This window comes from Drosophila albomicans, chromosome 2R, assembly GCF_009650485.2.
Source record: "Drosophila albomicans strain 15112-1751.03 chromosome 2R, ASM965048v2, whole genome shotgun sequence".
Taxonomy (NCBI): Eukaryota; Metazoa; Arthropoda; class Insecta; order Diptera; family Drosophilidae; genus Drosophila; species Drosophila albomicans.
The window spans coordinates 24,733,728-24,757,757 of NC_047631.2; the positions used below are offsets into that span (position 1 = coordinate 24,733,728).

The 24,030-nt window shown below is 35.4% G+C and overlaps 2 protein-coding genes across 11 annotated transcripts in view; one reads left to right on the forward strand and one right to left on the reverse strand.

The window, feature by feature from the left end:
• Positions 1–322: 322 nt before the first annotated feature.
• The window catches only part of LOC117576885 (regulating synaptic membrane exocytosis protein 2), a 60,535-nt gene continuing 36,827 nt past the window's right edge, over positions 323–24,030 (forward strand). For all 10 annotated transcript variants that reach the window (XM_052008044.1, XM_034262013.2, XM_034262014.2 and 7 more), the window contains exons 1-6: positions 323–350; positions 10,688–11,833; positions 15,386–15,590; positions 18,899–19,024; positions 19,094–19,477; positions 21,057–21,702. In XM_052008044.1, coding sequence (XP_051864004.1) covers positions 11,724–11,833; positions 15,386–15,590; positions 18,899–19,024; positions 19,094–19,477; positions 21,057–21,702 — 1,471 coding nt within the window. In that variant the 5' untranslated portion in view covers positions 323–350; positions 10,688–11,723. The remainder of the gene's footprint in view (positions 351–10,687; positions 11,834–15,385; positions 15,591–18,898; positions 19,025–19,093; positions 19,478–21,056; positions 21,703–24,030) is intronic.
• Positions 17,921–18,859, reverse strand: LOC127566189 (uncharacterized). Its single transcript, XM_052008045.1, has one exon. The coding sequence runs from the start codon at positions 18,829–18,831 to the stop codon at positions 18,541–18,543; it is 291 nt and encodes a 96-aa protein (XP_051864005.1). The 5' UTR covers positions 18,832–18,859; the 3' UTR covers positions 17,921–18,540.

Below are 24,030 nucleotides of genomic sequence, written 5' to 3' on the forward strand. Positions count from 1 at the left end.
TAAATATCTAAACACAAAATACGAAACAAAGTATAACAAAAAAAGAATGCAAATCTATTGTGCAATAAAATATCTACAAATACTTATGTACAGCTTCGCTTTTCTATGCAACAAGCAACTTGCAACAACTGTGTAAGCAACAACAACAATAATAATAATAATACTAATAATAATTCTAATCACAAACATCAGCAACAATTTGAAATAAAACAAACAACGTTCTACAAATTCAACTTACTTTTCTAATGCAAAATACAAAAATACAAATTTGAAACAACGAATGAATAAACAACGCCGTTTACAAACATAACTTACAACCAAGAACAACAACAACAACATTATGAATATATGTAAGTTTATTAAATGGTATTTCAATATTTCAAATTCGGTTATTGATTAGATAAATTTATGGCAAATATTCCAATATTTAAAATGCATTTTCTTAATACATAAATTTATTGCAAATATTGTGAAATTTCAAAGAGAATTGTTTACCAACATCTTTAGTATTTCATCGATATACTAAATATATATATATATTGCGGTATATTGTTTGGTATATTGTCAAGAATATTACCGCTCTGTTTTGCTTTTACACCATATGAGTAGCGTGTAGCTTTCTTACTTGTTTAACAATATCATTTTTATGAAACTCTTCATAGAAATAAAGGTAGAAAAAAATGAGTTTTTATGAAATTCTTCTTTTGTAATATATTATGAAATTCGTCGAAAAGCAAACTCTTCGAATTCGTTTATAAAATGTTTTCAATTAAAAAGACTTGCGAAATTAGTTTTACAAAATTCTTGGAATAAAAAATTCTTTGAAATTATTACTTTTATAAAATAAGTTTTACGAAATTCTTTCAGTAAAACAACTAAGGAATCTGGAGTCGAGTGTAATTGACTGTAAGATACTTGTTACCCATTTTATATAAAAGCAAAACAATGTAATTTAATAATATAATATATCAACTACTTGAATGACTTCCTAATTGAAAAGTTAACAGACTCTTCAAGTAATTGAAATTGTGTTTAATAAAATATAAATGTATTATTGCGATCCATAATTCACAAGATAATTTTAGTTAAAGATTCTGTCAATTGATAATACAAATAATACCATTGTCATTACCAAACAACCTAATACTAAAGTATACCAAAAACTACACTTCGTATATTGATAAAGTACAACATTTAAAATATACTACAGAGTACAAAATATACTAGATTGCCAGCCAAAGTAACGAATTCACCATTGTTTTTGGCGTTTTTCTATACAAAAGTATTTCTTAAATAATTAAAATCATCTTTATTTGATCGATGACATTTTTATACATGCTGTCATTCCTTATATTCTTCCATCATTTATTCTATGCAACTTTTAACATTCTTAAAGTTTTAAAGTCGTAATAAATCTAAAAATTATCTTTCATTAAAGTTGTCTTTTTAGAAGTTTTGGCTGCTTCAATAAAAAGTAATGCAAAAGCAGCTGCAACGAAAGTTAGGCAAATACTTTTTGGTACTCTCAAAAATAAGAAATCTTTCTTTTCTTTCTTTTATCGATGCATTTAAAAGAACTGAAGTAATATAGTTTTTAGTTCTCAGCTAATCTGTAATATTAAGTTACCAAAAATGAGCTTGAAAATGAAAACTAAAGCAAACAGAGCAAACAAAAAACCACGAACACAATGCGAACAATGACCAAAAGATTTGCAACAACAACAACAGCAACAGCAAATCGGCGACTGCCTCAAATGTCATTGCTTTCGATATTGTTGTTGTTGTTCTCGTTGTTGTTGCTGCTGTTTACTGGCCAATAATGAGACAGTGGGATGGGAGGATATGACAACAGGGCTGCATTGATGGGCGGCAAATTTAATTAAAAGGTAAACTTGTTAAGCAAAAGGGACGAGCAACAACAGCAGCAAGAATAATGGCAACGCCAATGATAACAACAGCAACAACATCAACAGTAACAACAACAGCAACAACAACAGCAACAGCAACAACATGACGACGACGACAGTAGCAACAGGCAGCTATTGAATCGATTTTACTGCTAGTTTACTGCGCTGTCAACTCAAAATGGCAAACGTCACGAGGCAAAACAATATCAACAATGACTGCAAAGCATTTGCAAAGAAAAGATTGACTGCAAGATACCCTTTTTTAAGATGAGAAATTAGGCAACATAATAAAATACTAGCAAGAAAGCTGCTATTGAGTGTCCTCGACTGTGAGATACCCTTTATCCATTTTGAATAAATGCAAAACATTGAAGTATTAATTTCAAAATATACCAAATTAATATACCGCAAGCTATATTTGATATATTGAAATAGTTCTATATTAAGAATATACCATAGAGTGCAAATATTCCAGATTGTCAGCCCATACAAAAGAATTTTTTATTTAACTTCTACAATTTTTACCAGAATTTTCAGGAATCATAAAAACTAAAGTTATTATTGTATGAACCACAATTCGAAACTCTTGCTTAAAAATTACCGAAAAGAAATTCTGTTTATCAATTGAAAACTATTTAGAAATATTAAATATTATGCAAAGGTTTAACAATTATTTACTTCTTAGCTATTTTTTATCAACAGTGAATTAAAAATACTTAATTTAAGGTTACTGAAAGTATTTTTTAGCAGTTCAATTGCCACAAGCCAGTTTTAAAGATATAAGAACAATGGGAAAAAAGTATTCAGAAAGATTTGTCTAATATTCATAAGTTTCTTACAATGTTTAAGGGAAAGTATTGCTATAAAATTTGGCCAATCATTAAAAGTTAGTATAAAAGTTAGCACTTATGAAAAATGGTTATATTTGTCAGTAATAAACTCAATAGATATAAAAACAATTTAGGAATAAGTAAATCTCATCATCATCATCAATTATCAATCATCATCATCTGTTCTTTATTCATGAAAAGTAGTTAGAAATATTTGGATAATATTCAAAATTTGATTTAAGGCCTTCAAGAAAGAACTGCAGAAATGTTTGGCGTGTATTTAAATTATAATTTAGTATATTATAATTTATTATATATTAGATATTTCATATATTTAAATATATGTTAGAATAAGAGACAATACCTTTTCAAAAATAATTAGTATGTTTCATTGCACTACTAGAATTCATTAATATAACAAACGAAATTTACCACTCAAAGTACTTTCGATATACCCGCCTCGTGTGCAAACTTACAGGGTATAAGGGGTCAGCAATTGAGTGCTGTGACTGTCGGTTGCCCTGACAAATGACAATGATGACGACACGCGACGGGGTCCTTTATAAAAAGGGACACACTACAACGACGACGACGGCGACGGCCACGGACGTCATAAATGTTTGACAATGCACACGCGGCGTATGAGTAATAGAAAAAAGCTCTTCTTTCGACTAGGAATCATCTTCCCCTTCCCCCACTCTCCCACACTCCACATCGGTTCACGCCAAATGGCAACATCAATGTGGGAGCTCTTCTGTGCCCTTTGTCTATGTTTGTGTGTGTTCGTGTGTGTGTGGCCAAGCTTGTTAAAATTATTGAGGCAAGGAGGCGCTTCCCAACGCCCACGGCATCTTTATTGTTGCTGCTGCTGGTGCTGTTGCTGTTGCTGCTGGGTTCAATGGGTGCATAAAATTGCTTTTTGTTGCCCCATGTCATCGTTCGCTTTTTGACATTTTCACTACATTTACAATGCCAGCTGCCAGCAAAACAACAGTGGAGACAATTTTTGCTCTCTGTTCATTTAGTTGGCCAACTTTCAGTTAGTCTCTCTCCCCGAGTCCCGTGCCCCATTCCGGTCTGCAGTCAATGTTTGCCGCTGGCAATTGACAAGCTTTGTATATATACTTTTTTCACTCATTGTTCTCGCATTTGTTTTCTGTTAATTGCATGGAAATTGTGCGAACAATTGCAAAAGTTGCACAGGAAACGAAGAAACGTTGTTGCATTTGCCACAGCTCCTGCTTTTTTTTTTTTTTTGTGTTTGCCCTTTGTGTGTGCTAGAGTGTGTGCCCAGAGTGGTGCAGTGTGACCAGCTGTGGCGCGGGACGGCAATAAATTGCTTGTACTGGGCAAAGTAAAAATACACAAAAAGTGTTGCCTACTTTTTGGGGTCAAAAAAAATGAAAAATTATAATTACATGCATGCAAGCAACAACAACGAAAAAAAAGGCTGCAATGCCCCATTAGCTTGGGGTTCAACAGAACTCGGTTCGTCAGTCTAATGGCAACAACAACAACAACAAGTACAACAACTGCAATAACATCAGCAACAACATCAGCTACAACAACAACAAATACGGCCAAGTCATTGGCTCTTTTATAGTTTTGGCTTTGGCTTTGAGCTGCAGCCGCAACAGCAACTTGGCCACGTTTTTCTTTTTAGCTGTGCCAAGAAACGACACACACACACACTCACACACACACACTCATGAAGTGAGTGCATTGCTCTCGGCGTTGTTGAAAATGACGCCATGAAATTTATCTGCATAAATTTGCGATCGTGAGGGCGATGACGCCGTCGTCGTCGTCGTCGCCTCCGCCTTTGCCTCCGCCGTCGTCTGACGTCACCAAACAGCAAAAGCAAATGCAAAAGATTAAGAACAGTTTGCAAGAACAAAAAATTGTTGCAGAATTAGCATTTGTGTGTGTTGACAGCTTAGACACAGTTGAGGCTGATAAATGACCCCAAGAAAAACTTCCAGTTACCAAGCGGGAGCAACAACTAAACAACTCTCCAGCTATTTGCAACAGTTGCCACTTTGGCATTTAATAAATTTGCAAACTAAATTGCGACTAACAAATGCGGTCTAAAGCCGAGGGCTGTAATACTCTTCATATGATTATTTGTTAAGCAAAATGTATTAAAAGTTTTTTGCATTTATAGTTTAAAGTTTAATCTATTCAATGATTAAACGATATATTCAGCTCTCTGTAAGAAATTATTATAGGTAGATTAAATTTCGCGCTCCTTATTTTCTTATAACAACGCTGCAAAATGATTTTTTAATGAGAAGTTAAAGACGAAGTCAAAGAATGAAATGTACATCCTGTTCTTCCTTTCTCTTCATTCTGAAATTTTACAACGTTCCAAAATGATTAGTATAGCAAAAGGTATTAAGAGTTTGGTTCATTAAAAAGCTGAATTTGAACTTCCTCTTAAATTTTTATGTTTTATTCATCACGCAATTTAGTTTCTATTTCAAATTTCTCATTCCTCCGAAGTATAACTATAAACAAAAATGATTTTTAGTGTAAAAGAGTGTTTTCTAATGAGTTGTTAAAGAAGATATAACATAAAAGACTCCAAATAATATCCTGCTCTTCATCATACCTTACTTTTCATTCAGAAACATAGCAACGATACAAAAAGATTAGAAATGCAAAAGGCATTAAGGTATTCATTATGAAGTTCAAGTTGAATAGGAAAACTAAAATTTAACTCCCGTTTTTATATTCATCACGCAGTTTAGCTTCCACTTCAAACTTCTCATTCTTTATTTTCTTTTCATTCAGAAAAGTTACGTTATGTGGGTTGAAACATAAGCTTAAGCTGCAGTTGCAGTTGCATACTATAATTAAGCCTTTTAGTAATGGACGTGAAGAGCTCGTAATTCCAATTAACACAGCATTAAAATTAGTTTGTTAGCTGCACAAAATAAGTTGAGAGTTGTGAATTGTTAGTTTATTACGCTTAATGAGGATGTAAGACAAATATTATACCCCATTATGGAGGTATTAATCAGAGGTATTAAGGCAAGGGGAAAAGTTTTGCGGTTGCACTGGCAAATCACAAAATGCTCTCAAACAAAGTGTTGAGGCGATGGCTGTGACTGTGACTCTGACTGTGGCAGCTGCTTGCCAAATGTGGAATGGAAAATGGGAAAATCAAGATGAAAATGTAAATGAGAATGAGAATGAGAATGGGCTTATTTCAGGAAAAGCTTTTGCATTTTGACCTTTTGGTTTTTGTGGTTCCTTCACATTGCTTCTTCTTGTGCTTCTTGTTGTGTCGTGACCAGAATCAAATACCAGAACAATTCCCTCATTCCAGTTTTTAGTCGCTGCCGCTGTCGTTGCAATTGCTATTTCATTTCTGATTGCTAATTGAAAGTGTCAATTAGGGGGTAAGCTGAGAGAGAGTGTTGCATCTCCATCTCCTCCCCCCCACCGTCTTCTTCGTTTTTCCCAGACTGAACTTTCACATTTATCAACACGGTTGCGCCTGGATGTGCGCGAGAGTACGACGGGGCGTATGCGGCGTATACGTTATGTGCAATAACCTTGGTTAATAAAATAAGTAAGAGGCTGGCTTATGGCTGGCTGACCTCTTCGGTCCATGCTTTGCTCTTCGCTGCTCTGCTCTGCTCTGATGCATCCTGCACTTTTCATTATTATTATAATTTATCCTTGTCCCTTTTTAGCTTTTGCTTGGCGGTCGCTTGGGGCTTATGCTTACTTTTTACTCTCGTCGCTTGCTCCTTTGCATTTTATTCTTTTAAATTTTTACTTGCATATAGTTTTTGTTTGCTTTGTGTTGAGCGTTTTGATTGCGTTTTGCTCTAGTTTGCTGTGGCAAAGCGTAAAGAAACCACGCACAAAAATAAATACTGGGAAATTTTTTGATTTTGTTTTTTCTTCCCTTTTGCTGTCTCTCTCTCTCGCTGTCGCAGTCACTCATTCTCTCTCTCTGCGCGTAGTGTGGTGAATAGTTAAACCAACTCTCTTTTGAACATTGCTCTCTTGTCCCTTGCTCCTTTGCCCTTTTTGGTTGCCACCACCCTTGAAGTGCTCCACAGTCACTCCATGCATTGTTAACCCCGTGCATTTTAAAGTTTTTCACTCCAATTTAACAACAATTTTGCGATTGACAAATCTTAGGGAAATTGTTCTATTTTCGCCTGTAAAATCTGTGACTATCTGCAGTTCCTTGCGCCATCAAATAGTCACTTAAGCCCCACATAACTCCCAGTGCAGCCATCAATTTTGCATGTGTGTGTGTGCATATGTCTCTGTATCTGTGTCTGTGTTGTTGTATCTGCTGCATTTGCTGCATTATCAATTCATGAGCCATGGCAGCTGAGCTGAGCTGCCAACGACACGAGCTGGCCAAAGCAGGCCATAAACACCCAGGATTTTATCTCGACCCAACCATAAGACTATCTTTTCCTCCTCCTTGCACAGTTGTCTTAAGGCGACTGATATACAGTTGGAAAGAGAAGCGAAAGAAACGTAAATATTTATGAAATTATTTTTACTTCTGTCTGAAACTTGGCTTAAAGTCTGAAATATGTGTTGCACAAATGCCACAAGTAACTTTCCAGTTTATGATTGCATAGACTGCATTTTCCTTACTGCTGCTTTGCTTGTCTGCTATTATTAAATATTCATTTCATATTTTATTTAGCTGCTGTCTTAGCAATTTCTCTTATTATATCAAAATTTTTCGTATCAGCAATTCTACATATTTTATTTGGAATTGAAGGCAGAATTGATGGCAAATTGTGCGCAGTATTTTTATAAGGGCAGCATTTTCACTATATTTAGAATGTTTGATAGAAAAATAGCTAATTATGTGAAGGAAAATAAAATTCGTGGATCTAGAAATGTTGCCAAAAAAAAAACCTATTTTAATTATGTGCTATCAGGAAGTGTATTTAACAGAATGTAGAACTTCATCGATATGCCAAATATTACCTTCGTATATTTAATAGTGGATACAACAGAATGTTAATAAATATACCATATATGGCCTTCGGTGTATTTTAGTATTTTTGGGTATATTATTTGAACTTTTTTTTTCATAATGTATGTAGCAGAATGTATATATATATATACATTAAAATACCCTTTTTTAGTGAAAGTAGAATGTTAATCGATATACCGAATGTGGTCTTCGGTATATTTTAGTATTTTTTGGGTATATTATTTGAACTTTGTATATTTTATAATATATGTAACAGAATGTAGTATACCAAATACGACCTTCGGTATATTTTAGTATGGTTTAGGTATATTATTTGGTATATTTTAATACCGTACTTTTAGCTTTTCACAGTTGAGCACACTCGACAGTTGCTTTCTTACTTGTGGATTAGAAATATTTGGTGGTGATTATGGAACAGATTTGTTTTGAGCAAAGATTTGAATATAAAAAGAAAATTTTAATATGCATTTGTTTCGCATATTTTCGTTTTATTTTATAAAGAACTTAATTACCTTAAAGCACCATTACCTTTTAATAATAAACAGACAATTATCATAAACAAAATTAAGGATCTTTAATATAAGGAACTTTTCATATTCATCTATAAATGAATTAAAATATTATTTTGCAAAAATGTGCCTAAGTAAATCCTTTGAATCAGCATTAACTTTTAATATAAAATTGATTAGAACTTTAAACAATAATTAGCATCTTTCGCATAGCTGAGAAGAAAAAGAGAGGGAGAAATTTTCCATATTTGTTTGACTTTTTTTCCTAAGAAAGTAATTACTTAAAATAAGCATAAACTTTAAATACAAAACTGATAATAATTATAGAAAATATTTTAGAACTTTAAACTCTTCTCTTAATTTAAATTCAAGTCTTTCCTCTCCAAACTGCAGTCTAATTTCTCTCGTCGCTGCATTGTTGATGAGGCTGGCCACCAAATTGCTTCTGAAGCTGATGCTGATGTTGTTTTGCTCTCTGACCTGCTTTGAGGTGCTGCAGTTGTTTGTTGGCAGATGCTTGATGGGGTAGATGGTAGATGGGGTCGATATCCTTTTAATACAAGTTTGTATTTATGCCTTAAGCAGCTCAAAGCTGAAATCTTTTGCTCAACATAAATTGCCTAATGGCTTTTCATTTCAACGTTGGGATCTAAGGCAGCCAGCCTACTTGGCTGTGGAATAAGTTAATTCTGAAGTGCAAAAGCCGCATTTCAATCTGCATACAAGGGAAACACACACACACATGCATCGGAAATGAGGCGCATGAAAGGCTCTTGCTACAGTTTCCTTATCCTGCAGCTGCATTTCCTACCCCTTCCTCTCCCTGCTCTTCTCTCCTCTCCTCTCTCTTCAATCACTCTGCCATTCTTCGCACTCTGCGTGAAGTGCTTGCTTCCGCTTGCATTTTGCATTGCAGCGCCGCAACGAACAAGTTTGTCAACATTAATAGCTGCAACGCCACCTCAACATCACTCTCTCTTTCTCGCTCTCTCTCTCTCTCTCTCTCTGCCCCTCAAGTTGCATCGTGCGTCTGTGTATGTGTGTTTGTGTGTGTTTATGTAATGGCCTCGTGTATATTTTCGCATTTTATACGTGCGTCACCAGGTCAACCGCAACCAACAACAGTCCGCAACAACCCTTTTCATCACCCACCCCCCGCTCCGCCCCCTCTTGTCCCTCCACATCCCACGGGGCACGCATCCTGCTGTGGCTTGTTGTTTGTTGCCTCAGCACGTTGATGACCATAAATACAATTACACATGTTTGCATTGTCACCCTTAGCACAAATGCCTCTCCTTCCTTTGCCATCCCCCAACCCCCCAACCCCTCTGAGTTCTCCCTCATGCTCTGCACATTTGCACGATCTCGTTAAAATTCTCATTTCCGTTTAGAAGGCACCAAAGTTGTTTATATATTTTTCGAATTTGGCATGTGACTTTTAATTAAACTGCAACAGCAAAATAGGAAAAAAAAGTGTTGCCTACTTTTCAGCTGCAATTAGATTTTGCACTTTTCTAACTAAATTTGCGCCTAATTGAAAATTGTCAGCAATATATGCGCTATGCTCTGCAACCAGTTTATTGATAATATAGGTCAAGCCTTAATGCAAAATGCAAGCAATATTAATAAATGAGAAAATTGTCACGAGTGATACAGGCAAATGGAAACCGAAAAGAAACAGTTTGATAAAATGGTCAAATTCCTTTTTTTAGTATTTCTTTTGAGTAAATCTGTAATTAATATATATTGTATATTCCTAAAACGTTCAATTAAATAATCAATTGCCCAAATATGAAGTTCTGTATAAATATATACAAATATATATAAATATTTTCCTAAAAAGTTCAAGTTCAAATGAATATTAAATTAAATTAGTTATTAATTTTTAATAAAATTTGGTTATTTGTATATTTCACACATGCTTAAATTCATTTTACATTTATAGTATTTTTATTAGATTAGTATTATTATGTAAATATACCATATATAGGCGATGGTATATTTTTTCATTTTGATATACTAATTTGGTGTATTTTCGGAACAATATCCCACTATTTTGCTTTTATTAAAAATTAATAGCATGCGATACCTTCTTCATGTATCGGCATATTAATATTTTTAGTATTTTTATTAAAAATTTGTGGCAGATGTTACCTTCTTCCTATATTGGTATATTAATATATCAAATACATCATTCAGTCTATTTTTAGTATTTTTATTAAAAAAAAAATTGTAGCATGTGTTGTCTTCTTCCTATATTGGTATATTAATATACCAACCCCATCATTCGGTATATTTTTAGTATTTTTGCATATTAATTTGGTGTGTTTAGATTCATTAAAAATAGGTCACGCGTAACATCTCACAGACTGACACAATCGACTGTAGCTTTCCTCCTTGTCACTAAATAACATAACTAATAATAAAATGTTGTCTCTCTCTCTGTTTTCTTTGCAGTGCTGACTACTGAAAATCTTCTACTAAAATAGCGGGTGCTTTAAAATCTATTAACAACACAAAATGGCTGCGAAACCGAATGTGCTACAGGAAAAAACATTTGAACTGCAACCACAACAATTACAACAACAACAACTCATCGCAACAACAACAACAACAACAACAGAAACAACCGCGACCAGCAGCAAAGTTCGACAGCGTTTTACTCGAACGCTGCAAAAATGAAACAGAAACAGAATCGAGGCATTGTTGAAAGAATTATACAAATGTTGCTCTCAATATGAAAGCCACCTAAAGAAAATAGCAGCAAAATAACACGGAAGACAACGACCTTATCAAGGTCAAAGTGCAACACACACTCACACACACATACACCCACATACACAACACTTCCACACACACCCACTCACAACCACACACACACACACACACAAAGAAATGTGTTAAGTGCGATGCAAACTGCAAACTGATCCGTGAAAAGGTTCAACGAATTTCTTAAAGTCTAAAGAAAGAAAACCAAAAAAAAAAATAAAGAAACCAACAACAAAAAATCTAATAAAAATTCTTTAATACCAAAAACAAAACAAAAAATACTAAACAAAAAGTAAAATTTAGAAATTTGCTCTGTGATTTTCTATCAGAATGGTTTAATAATCCAAATAATATTAATAACTAATAATAATAATAAAATAATAGAATAAACGAATACAAGAATTCATAAATTATTATATTTATAAATATTGCCTAATTGCATTCAAAAAATAAATTATTTAAGAACGAGAAGCTTTAAATTTCCCAACACAAAACCAAAAAACCGAAAAACAACTAAAATTCTATATACATAAAACAAATAAAATATAAAATTTAGAGGCAAACTAATTAGTGCAACTGCAATTAGTATTTATGTGCAAAGCCAACGAAACAACATAAACCACATACGAGTTCAAGTTCGAGTTCGAGTTCCAGCATTTCAAGTTGCATTTGTGGCATTCATATCGCGAGTCCAGCTGAACTCCGCCCCCATCCCTTAGTAGCCATGGATGAAATGCCAGATTTGTCGCATCTGACGCCGCACGAGCGCATGCAGATTGAGAATGTGCTCATGCGGCAAAAGCAGGAGGAGGAGAAACAGAATGAGATAATGCGGTGAGTAGAACATGCTTATTATTGTTATTGACATGCTAACTATAGTACAAAATAATATAATAATTAAAAGTAGGGAGTGCTAGCAACTAAGGCCATTAACTAGAACATACTCAAATATTTCTCAAATAAAGATAACATCTTAAAAAAAATTGCTTCAGTCAATTATTTGTTGGACCAAAGACCTATCAAGAATTCAAATTTAAAATTTAAAAATAAGAAGTAATGGAAAAAGAGTATTTATAAAAAATAAATGCATTTATACTGAAATTATGAAGTTTTTAAAATTTATTTTTAGTATTTCGAACATTTCTCTCATTTTTTCTGTTTTTTTTTTTTTTTTTTTTTTTTTTTGAAGATAAGGAACTATGTATTTTTCAAATTTATATATATACCAATTATACATTTTGGTATATTTAAGTATTTCTTTGCATGTATTTATTTTGTATATATGCTAGTAATATATCGATATACCAAATATAGACAGTATATTTTGTATTTCTTCGATATATTAATTCGGTATATTTTAAGAATACTACAGCAATGTTTTGCTTTTATTGCATAGTAGTATAGAATATTGATACACCAAATATATAGTATATTTTGTATTTCTGAAATATATTATATCGGTATATTTTCAAAATAATACCGCAATGTTTTGCTTTTATTGCAAACGAGTAACGTGTATCTCATTTGTAGTATAGTATATTGATATACCGAATATAGATAGTATATTTTTCGGAGATATATTAATTCGGTATATTTTAAAAATAATATCGCAATGCTTTGCTTTTATTACAAACGAGTAACGTTTGTAGTATACAGATATGCCAAATATAGATAGTATATTTTTCTGAGATATATTAATTCGGTATATTTTAAGAGTAATTCAGCAATGTTTTGCTTTTATTGCATACGGGTAACGGGTATCTCATTTGTAGTTTAGTATATTGATATACCAAATATAGATAGTATATTTTGTATTTCTGAGATATATTATTGTATTTAGTATAGTATATTGATATACCAAATATATATAGTATATTTTGTATATCTTCGATATATTTATTCAGTTTATTTTACGAATAATATAACGGGAATAGTATATAGATATACCAAATATAGGTATATCGGTATATTTTAAGAATAGTACAGCAATGTTTTGCTTTTATTACAAACGGGTAACGGGTATCGCATTTATAATATTTGTTTTTGTAATAAATATTCCAAAGCCAATACTTAAAGATGAAGGAATTCCAATTGTGAAAATGTGCTTTGAGTAAACGAGCCACTGGCCAAGCTCTTCCATTTGTACTGACGGTTGAGTGACTCCATCTTTGAGCTGTGCGAACTCTCCACGCAATTCAAATAGTTTTCACGCACAAAGTACTTGTAGTCCGTAGCCATTTGATTGGGAAAGAAGACAGCATGGGCTTCCTCGACATGCACCTCGAATTGACAGTAGTTGCAACGCAGCTGCTGCTGCTCCTTTGCGAACTTGATGTCGCCAAAAGCACGACGATGGCACAACAGACAAATATACTTGAACTTGTCATGGCAATTGTCAATCTGTGGCAACTCTGGTTGCAACATTTTGGCTCGATAAGCCCACTGATGACAACGATCACCGTGTCCCGTCTCGCCGTGATAGATGAAGGCGGCAGCATGACACATCTCGTGGAGCAACTCCTTTACCAGGATGCCAGCTTGCTGAATTCGTCGCGATAATATGATGAGTGAAGTCCTCTCGCCTCCATCCTTAATAGAATGCACAATTGCACTGGGACGGTTCTTCAGGAGTCTTTGCCACTTAATGATGAGGTGTAGACCACAATAGAAGATGCTGTGATTGAACGCATTGAACAAAGTCGTGGCTAACTTCCGCCTAATCTTTTTAAAGTCACTCTTGCGATAGTCGACAGCGAGTGGATGACAAAGTTTTAATGGAGTCTCAGATTTCAGGGAGTCCACAAAGCTGTATAAGTGCGCATGGCGAACCAGCAAATTGGAGACGTTCCTTTTACACTTCTGCTGCTCGCAATTCTGAGCACGCTGCTTCTCGCTGAAAAAACAACTGAGATCAACTGACTTATCGAGCACTTGACTCTCACTCTCACTCTTGGCATTCAAGGCTTTTGCAATGTCGTCCCACATCAGCTTTTGCTTTTCATTGGTGCTTCGCAAACACCTCTCTTTTAACAATGGCGGAAACAATCTTTTTTGTCTAGTTATCGATGCTGTCGCGGGTAGCGAATCCCTTGAACATGGCAACATTTCCTCAACCTCCTCCACTTCCCCGTAATTGTCCTCGGGATTGTAGAGACGACGTCGCGCCGGTTTCACGCCCAAAAACATTTGCAACTTTGTCTTCAATTCACTGTCGCTTTCGACAGCCGCAGCATCTGAGATTGGCCCATTGCTGACCATGGCCACCGATTGTCCCAAGTCGAGATAGATGAGTTCCTTATGCGAAGACTGCTCTTCATCATCGTCATCGTCTTCAGTTTCCTCATATTCGCCATCCGCGTTGTTGTCGTCATAAGTATCACTCTCATTAGTTGAATCATTGAGCTGCTTTTTGCGCGGTGGCGAATTAACCGATTGATCGACAACAGGTCGAATGCGCGTTCTTATTTCTTCGGTAGCGCTTTGCTGCTCTTCCCGTTTTCTTTTGTTATTACATTTATTGCTGATTGATAAGCCTTCCTCCTTCATTGTGAATATTAATATACAGACTGCAACAAATGTCACTTTGCTAATGACAAAGCATATTTTGGTAATTTACTCTTGCCAAAAATATGATACGGTCACACTGAAAGCAACTTGATTCAGCAAAGAATCGCTATTGAGTAATACCAATGAAAAGCAAAAACACATCCATCGGTCAGTTCACTTTGTCTTAACTTATAAACCACTCAAATGTAGCTTTCTTACTTGTTTTTGAAAAGATTGCTAGAAATGCTTTTGGTGGAATAATCTAAGTTTGAATATTATCAATCTGGCAACATTAATCAATTGACAGTTCTCTGTAAGCACTCTTATGTATGTTATTTATAACGTCAACATTCGCATTACGTTTTGTGAAATTTTGACTAAAAAAACAACAATTTTGATATAACTTTACGTTTTAAAGTCTTGAATAATAATTACTAATTACAACAGCTTTGCAATGTAAACTAGAACAAGTTAAGAACAATTATCATGTTTTAAAACATATTTTAGGGATTAAATTATTATTATTTACGTGTTTAATTATTATACAAAATGATATAATAAATAAAAGAAGGGAGTGCTAGCTACTAAGGCCAAAGACTATTTAAGGATTATTGATTGCTGAATTTTTATGATATCATAAATTAAATAAAAGTGAACACATTCATCTTAATAAAAAGTTTTGGTATCAATTTAAATCTAAAAACGAAAATATAAAAAAATCCCAAGTCTAATTTAAATTGACTATCTATATATAACTATAATAATTGAAAACAATATTTAATCACAACGTATTGATTGTTTTTTTCTTCAACCCGCTTTTCTCGCCCTCTCTCGCTGCAGTCGAAAACAGGACGAGGTTGTCACGCTGGAGATGCAAATCAGACAGCGATCGGAGCAGCAGAAGAAGGCCGGCGTCGAACTGGATGCCACCTGTCACATATGCCTTAAGACCAAGTTTGCCGATGGCGTTGGCCACATTTGCCATTATTGCAACATTCGCTGTTGCGCTCGTTGCGGTGGCAAAGTAACTCTGCGTAGCAACAAGGTAAGTAAGACATTGAGTGTCCCTTAAGTACGTCTGTGTACGTATGTATGTGTGTGTGCATCGCTGAGCTGACAACGTGACAGGCTGTGACACATTTTCCAGTTGGCAATTTTCAAGTGCCATTAGACGCGCCTGTCACTCGACGCAACGCGTGAAACCGGCAAAATGCTTGAGCAACACACATCGCATCGCATCGCATCGCATCCCATCTCATGGCCTCTGCCTCTGCCTCTGCCTCTGCCTCTGCTCATTTTCCAGCCATTGATAAATTGGATGACACTCTGTCGCCAGCTATTCTGGCGTCGTCTTCGTCACTAGTAAAGAAAAACCCATTGCTCATACGCCCAGTTGGCCAGCGGCAATTGCCCAAAAAATAAAAGAAAGCTGGCTGCGTGCACTACGCATAAATAATCGCCATTTTCTCGACTGCCCCTCCAACTAGTATAAACAGTAGCCAATATTTATTGAGCATTTTATAATTCTTGAGCCAACAGCGGCAAGCAAAAGTCACAGCAAATTGCTGAGTAAGACCAAAAAAGACCAAAAAAGACAATTGCAAATAGTTTGCTTTTAAATGGTTTACAGTCTAAAGTCATGCTTTAAGTAGATTCCTAGTAATGGAGTTCCTTAAAGAATTGTTTTAAATTTATTAAAGCAGACTTTTATGTGACTCAAATGCCATTGTAAATAATGATGTTTTAGAAAAATTCAGTTCAATGGAAAATTGTTTTAAATTGCTTACAGTCTGAAGTAATGTCTTAAGTAGTGTCCTAGTAATGGAGTTCCTTAAAGAAGTATGAAGAAAAGCTTTTAAGTGCGTTGAATCCCATTCTATGTTATATATTTAAATGTATTTTACTATGAAAACATTTCAACAAAAATTAGTAAAACATTTACAGTCGGAAGTAATGCTCTATTCAACCTTTAAGAAATGAACTTCGTAGAAGAATTTTTAAAGTTTTGGTTTTTTATTGAAGTAGATGCTCAAATGGATTCTGTTTTAAGATAAATTTGTTAATTTTTGCCATTATCTTTAAACAGAAAAAATTATTTCAAAATAATTCTTACCTCTACATTCTTTACCTTCTTCAAAATAAGAATGATACATCAATGTTTTACTTTTATTAAAAATAGGTGTCAGGAACCTCAAAGATTAGCTTTCTAACTCTACTATATTCTATGAAAGTATGTAAAAAATGTTAAAATATATAACTACCTAAATTTTCACATATGTCAAATGCTTATAAATTAAATAGCGATTTTAATGGCTTAACACGTGGGCTGAAAAGTCCCGGGCCTTACACATAGGTGGCGCTAGTTTTATTGCAGTCACCTATTTTTCAGTTAATACAATCCTTCAGAAGACAGCTGCTAAAATTTCATGATATTCTATTCATTAGTTTGTAAGTTATTGAGCTAAGAGTGACACTACTTTTGCTATTTTCAAAACAATGGATCAAAAGCAATTTCGTGTTCTAATCTTACACTGCTTCTTGATGGGAAAAAATACCGTTCAAGCACAGTTTTGGCTTGAATAGTGTTATGGGGACTCCTCTCCATCAGAAACAACAATTAAACGTTGATTTGCTGACTTCAAACTTGGTCGTAGAGAAACCGATTATGCAGACCCCAGTGGACGTCCAAATGGGGAGGTCACACCAGAAAACATCAAAAAAATCCACAAAATCGTTTTGAATGATCGAAAATTAAATTTGCGTGAGTTAACTAACATCGTAAAGATATCAAAAGAACATGTTGGCCTAATATTGCATGAACATTTGACTATGAGAAAGCTCTCTTCAAAGTGGCTGCCGCGTTTGCTCACTTTTGACCATCAACAAGAATGTGTTCATGATTCAATGACAGTGACAAAACTACATGAATTTAACTTCGAATTGCTCCCACATCCACTGTATTCGCCAGATTAGGCTCCCAGCGACTTCTGGAGGTTCGCAGTCCTGAAAAAATATTTGCCGGTAAAAAATTTCGTAGGAATGAAGAGGTTATCACTGAAATTGAAGCCTATTTTGAGGCAAAAAATAAATCGTTCTAAAAAATTTATATTGAAATGTTACAGCGGCTCTGGAATGATTGCAATGCTCTTGATAAAGATTAAATTAATGAGTAACGCCAATTTTGATCCAAAAAAAGCGTGTTTTCTATGTTAGGCCCGGGACTTTTCAGCCCATGTGTTACAGCTATGCTTGAAGAGTTTTTAAAATTTTGCAATTCCATTTAAGCAGATTTTAAAGTAGGTTACCTATTTTATTTTTCTGTGAAAGAGTTTCAAGAAATAGTAAAAAATGTAAATTAACATAAATTGAAGTTGAACAAGTTCAGACTACTGATAAATTTATATATATTTCTTCGCTGCATACGATACTTACAAAAAGTTCTTAACTGATAATATAAACATTACTTTTATATGTACATAAGTAGGCTCGAAGTATTTTCGCATTCACAGTGCAAATTGTGAGCAAATGCTGCAATTTCAATGTCCAGCCCGAAAATGATATTCAAACGACCAGCTTCAAGTCTTTCCAGCAATTTTGCGCTGCAATCCTTTCGATAGTTGGGGAAGGTGAAGAAGTCCTTTCAGCGCAGCATTTGCCATTTGGCACACCATTTCACATTTCACATTTCACATAGCATTGCATTTCAATTACACTCGTGAAATTCACTCTTTCTCTCTTTTTTTCTCTGGCTGGTTTCAATTCTGTTCAATTTTTATTTTAGCCAGTGAGCCGTGACAGGGCTTGGCTCTTCTTTGCCTGGGCTTATCATTTGCTGGCCACGTTGCCAAAAACGTTTCGTTGAAGCGTTGCCAAGATGTCACACATACACACACATAGAGTATAGACATTGACATTGGTGTAGGTAAAGCAATAGAAAACTTTAACAATTCTTTTTTGTTTTTGGAGAAACGCGAAATGGAATTTCAATTTGGCATTTAGTTACTGAAATGGGAGGCACGAAATATGCACGACATGTGCAGCCAATGATATGTCAACTGCTCATCTTCATACGTCTCCAAGTCCAACTGCTCCTCTGCCTCTTCATCCTCATCCTCATCCTCTTGAGATTGCGGTGCTAGCCACTGCAGACTGACAAAGCCCGCAAAGTATTCGTTCTGACCTCGCTCAATGTAGGTGGTGAAATGCACTCCAATACTATCCCAGAGCTCCCACATTCGATTGTAGAAATAGAGCAGAGTCGTCGAGTATGCCTCCTCATCATCCATAACTATTCAAAAAAATTCTGACTTAAGCAACAATGTTAACTTTGAGGTTGATTTCTCTATTCTTCAGGTCATTTGGGTGTGCATACTGTGCCGCAAGAAGCAGGAATTGTTGTCCAAAACAGGTCAATGGATCAACAAGACGGCGGTGCAACAAGATGGTTTCATCCGGCGCATCGAACCCGATGGCAGCAGCGTAAGTTATTTATAATCCCTGCAACCTACTTCTGAACAACTCTTTAACTTTATTGTATTTTGCTCGCAGGACATCTCACAGCAGGCCATTGTGGATCCTCACGATACCACGGACAAGCGACCAAAGCTGGAGCGCACTCGCAGCGCCGCCGAGAAGGAGAATCTGCCCATGCAACGTGCTGGCAGCATGTTGCGTCGTCAGTATTCACAGCAGGAGCAGCCAACGAATCGACGTCTCTCCGTCTCAGATAGCGGCATGGATGCCATGAGTCCTGGACAACAGCAGCAGCAGCAACAGCAGCGACAGCGCATGCAACCAATGAATCCGCAGCAGGCGCAACAGTACCAACAACAACAGCAGCAACAGCAGCAGCAGCAGCAACAACAAGGCTATGGACAGCAGCATCCACAGCGATCTGGTGCTTATCCAGAGGATGATCCGCGATACTATCAGGTGAACTAAATGGGATTCATATAATAAGAGAAGACAAGGGGAGAAAAGGGAAAAGGAAGAGTATTATCAGATGAACTCAAGGGAATTCATATACGAAGAGAAAAGAGGGGAAAAAGGGAAAAGAAAGAGTATTAACAGGTCAACTAAATGGGATTAATATGAGAAGAGAAAATAGGGGAAAAATCGGAATGGAAGAGTATTATCAGGTAATGAAAAGAGGAGCAAAAAGGGGAAATGAAAGATTATTTTACCATGGCAAAAACAGAAAATGTGCCAAAGCAAACTAAGCTGAATTGCAAGTAGAAAAGCTTAAACAAAAAATGTGGAAGAGTTTAATAGTAAAGCGGAAACTAAAACAAGCAAAGCAATAATGAAAATGCATTCGTGGTTAACTCAAAAGCAGATGAGAAAAGATGATAAGAGAGATGCAACAGAAAAAGGTAAATCATAGTAAGCAAAGTCTAAAGTAGAAAAGGGAGTAAATTGAGTTAATTAAGAGATAATAGACACACAGGAACATCTATGAAACTAGCGACAGAAACAGTTCACTACTTGAATAAAAAATACATATGTATGTAGAATAATCTGTAAAAGTAAGGAATTAATTCAAGTGGTCAGGAAGATGAAGTGGAAGAGAAGAAAAATAAATAAATTTGTTGTGCATAGCTTAAGAAACTACAGTGAAATTAGGATAAATAAAAATATGGAAATACTACAAATTGTAGTGGAAGAGAGCCTGCGAATTTATAAGCGATAGAATCACAATAAACTGAGAATTTCTTAGGGTTGAAATGAAAAGAATTAATAGTTTTTTAAGAAACAAGAAATCAGAGACTCTGAATTTCTGAGGCAGAACAAAGAATTTCTTATATCAAAGAAACAACATTACATTTAAGAAATAGAGATAATAAAATGCACAGTTAAAAGTAAGATATTAACACACATTTATTTTAATAGTGGGAGAGAAACTTTAAATTTTTAAAAGAGAAAACATAACTAAAAATTTCTTAGACAGACAATAAATCGTGTGTAGCCTAAGAAGCAACATTGTATTTATAAAAAAAAAAAAAACAATTAAATACATAAGGAAGAGTAAGATAATAATGAATCATAATTTGAATATGGAAGAAATAAAATTTGTTGGGAGAGAAACTGTGAATTTGTAGGAGAGAAGAGTCAACTAAGAATTTGTGAGGGTAGACAACAAATTGTGTCAAAGAAACAATATAGAATTGTTGAAGATTATAAGAATTAAGAATTTGTTTGGGTCGACAACAAGGAAACCATTTTTAATGTATGATTAATATTAGAGAGCATTTTGAATTCGAAAAAGTATCAATGAAAACTAGGCACAGCTGCAAGTAGAAAACTTACACAAACTAAAAACTAACAAAGAAATATGAATGAATTTATGTTGAAAATAGTTTCAAGTATAGTGCAAAAATGAATATTTATTAAACTTAATCATAATAACCAAATATTTAAGGCTAAGGCAAGTGCTTTAGTAAGAGTTTTAATGATAATTTGCATTATATTAAACCAAATCCAATAAATAACAAAATATCTATTTAAATTTCAGGGCGAACTGGACGGTTTGATGCGACAACATCCGCATCTGGCGCATCCCAGCCAGGTGCAACAGCAGCCACATCATCAGCAGCAGCAACATCAGCACCAACAGCAACATCAGCAGCAGCAACAACAACAGCATCTCACGCCACAGCAACAGCAACAACAGCAGCGACAGCAACAAGCACAGCAACAGCAACAATATGCTGCACGCCAGCAACAGCAGCAACATCAGCAACAGCAGCAGCAGCAACGTCAGCAGCAACAACATTCACAGCAGACACAAAGACTGCAACAGCAGCAGCAGCAGCAGCAACAACAACAGCAGCAGCCGTATCAGGGACAAGCGACACATGCTCAGATCCATCAGCCACCGTCAGCGATGAGCCAAAGCCAACAAATGGTGAGCGGTGGATATCAGAAGCCGCCGCCACTCACTCGCAATCTGACGATCAGCGGGGGACACGCAATGGATGCCACCTCGTACAATCAGCAACAGCAGCAGCAACAACGTCGTGCCTTGGCCGGAGCTCAATATGCATCGCAGCAGCAGCGTTCGTTTAGCAGCTCCGAGGAGGAGTTCCAGAACCAAATGATCGCAGCTCAGGCCCAGGCTCAGATGGGGGCTACGATCAATGCGGGCTCCGATTATGACGGTGAGTCGATTCGTTTTCTCCAATTTGTTTTGCACTCCTCCAAAAATCCTCGTATGTCTCTCAATCGTCTCTCTCTCTCTCTCTCGCTATTTCGTTGTCTCCCTCTCTAACTGTTGATCGCGATAGCTGTGACACAATCTCTCTCTCTCTCTCTCTCTCTCTATCTATCTATCTATCTCTCTATTACTTTCTCTCTATGTGTATTCCCTTCGCTTTCAATTTATTGCTCTAAGTGTCCAGCAAAAGACGATTTCAAATTGTTATTTCTTAAATGTTTCTGTCTCTGTCACACTCTCTCTCTCTCTCAAAACTCTCTCTTTTGACTCGCTCGCTCAACAAAAAAAAAAATATTCCAATCAATATTAAAAAAAAAAAACCAAATAACTTTTCAAAAAGTAACACACTGCTGTCTCTCATTGGTGCGTTGTCTTTTCCTTTTAGATCTTTTTGGCTTTCCACTAACAAAATTTATCAATGTGTTTTGAAGCAACATTTTCCCTTCAATTTTCTCACTACCCTTTTTAATTACTTTCCTACTTTTTGATTTATGGTTTTTATGTTGTTCAACTAAGCTCTCTGACTAACTTGAGGTGCTCCAAATTCTAGTGGCAAAGTGTAGAAATTGGATTAATGACGATTATAGTTTCTTAAAATGAGATTTAGTATCTATAAATATAATTGAACATATATGTAATTGTACAAAATAATTTTTGAATTCTACCATTTGTCATGAAATGTTACCAAAAAGTTTAGATAGTCAGAATATACTTTTTAAATAATTGCGAAATAAATTTTACCATGTTTCTAGAAATATTCAAGAAGAAGATTTTTGAACTCTCACAATAATTGGGAAGTTGTTGAAATTAAAGTAATGAATTTTAGCATTTCTTAGTGAATATATAATTTATAATTATTAAAATGTAAATATTTAAAAAAGATAATCAAAAATTCAAATATTTTATTTTCCCATTTCTTAATTTAAAAGAAGAGTTTTAAACTCTCAAAAAAATTGGACAATTGTTGAAGTTCAAATAATGAATTTGACCATTTATTATTAAATTTATTTCATGATTATTTAAAAGTAAATATTTAAAAGAGATCATAAAAATTTAAAAACCTTATTTTACCATTTGTCACTTTAAAATTTAAATTTAAAAGAAGAGTTTCATATTTCTCACGCATACTTGTTATAAAAAGTAATTTCTTTAGCGAAATTGGAATTTGGAGCACCCCTTAAATTATCTTTAAGTCCTAAGTCTAAAATTAAGCTAGCTGTAAAAGTAGTTAGATAGCTATTAAACTCTTACTCCAATACACTCACACTTACACACATACATATAGTATTTGTAGAGTAAGTGCTGTAAGTTGTTTTCTAAAGTTCTGGCTAAAATCGAATGGCAATTTACGTAGCGAAAATAGCCACGTTTAGTGACCTCCTTGTGTATGGTGTGTGTGTGTGTGTGTGTGTGGTGTGTGTGGTGTGTGTGGTGTGTGTGGTGTGTGTGTGTTGTTGTTGGAGGCGTAATCTGCAGGCAAAAAGAGGAAGTCTTAAATTTGCACATAATTTTTCACTGTGCAAAATTGTTTGGGGCAAAGTGCAAGGGAAAAGTTTTTGTGCAAATGCTTTCGAGAGCGCGCCACAAAGGAAAACGCAAGTTGCATGCACCGCATTTGCAAAAATAGAAAGCAAAACCTCAGACCACACTCACACACACACACACAAACACAGACAGAGATAGAGATACACGTATTCTGTTTTCATTTTTTTTTTTTTTGTGCAAGGGAAACATTTCGAGGCGCTTATCTTGGGGCCACTTGACTTTCAACAACAGCAATGGCAATGGGCAACAGCAACGGCAACGGTAACAGCAACCGCAATGGCAACATAAACGAAATAAAATAAAAATAAATTGTTGACTATGCAACGAAAGAGGAGGCAAGGCAAAGGCAAAGCAAAGAGGGGGGGCAGGCAAAAGAACCGCGACAAGTGCGCACTTTTTGGACGTTGCATACTTTTAGGCTGGCCGTTAAATGCAATCAGCATAAATTATATGCAGCAGCTGAAGAGCCATGCTGCGAGTACTGAGGAGTGGAAAGGGAAAGGGGGGAAGGGGGAGGGAGAAAAGGGCCACAGCTGACCCGAAAACACATTTTCCAAGCAGCAATAGGCAGCGGCCGAGGCAGAGGCGTTTTCCTTTTTGGCAGCAACCGCAAGATATCAAATAGTTGTTTGGCCAACTTGAGCTGCGACAGAGAACGAAGGTTGGGGGCATGCTTCCTGCTGCTGCTTGCTGCATTCAGCTTGCAGCATGTTTTGCTGCTGAGCGA

What these genes read in the sequence shown, in the direction of transcription:
- LOC127566189 (XM_052008045.1), bottom strand. Translation starts at nt 18,831, where the DNA reads ATGGATGATGAGGAGGCATACTCGACGACTCTGCTCTATTTCTACAAT.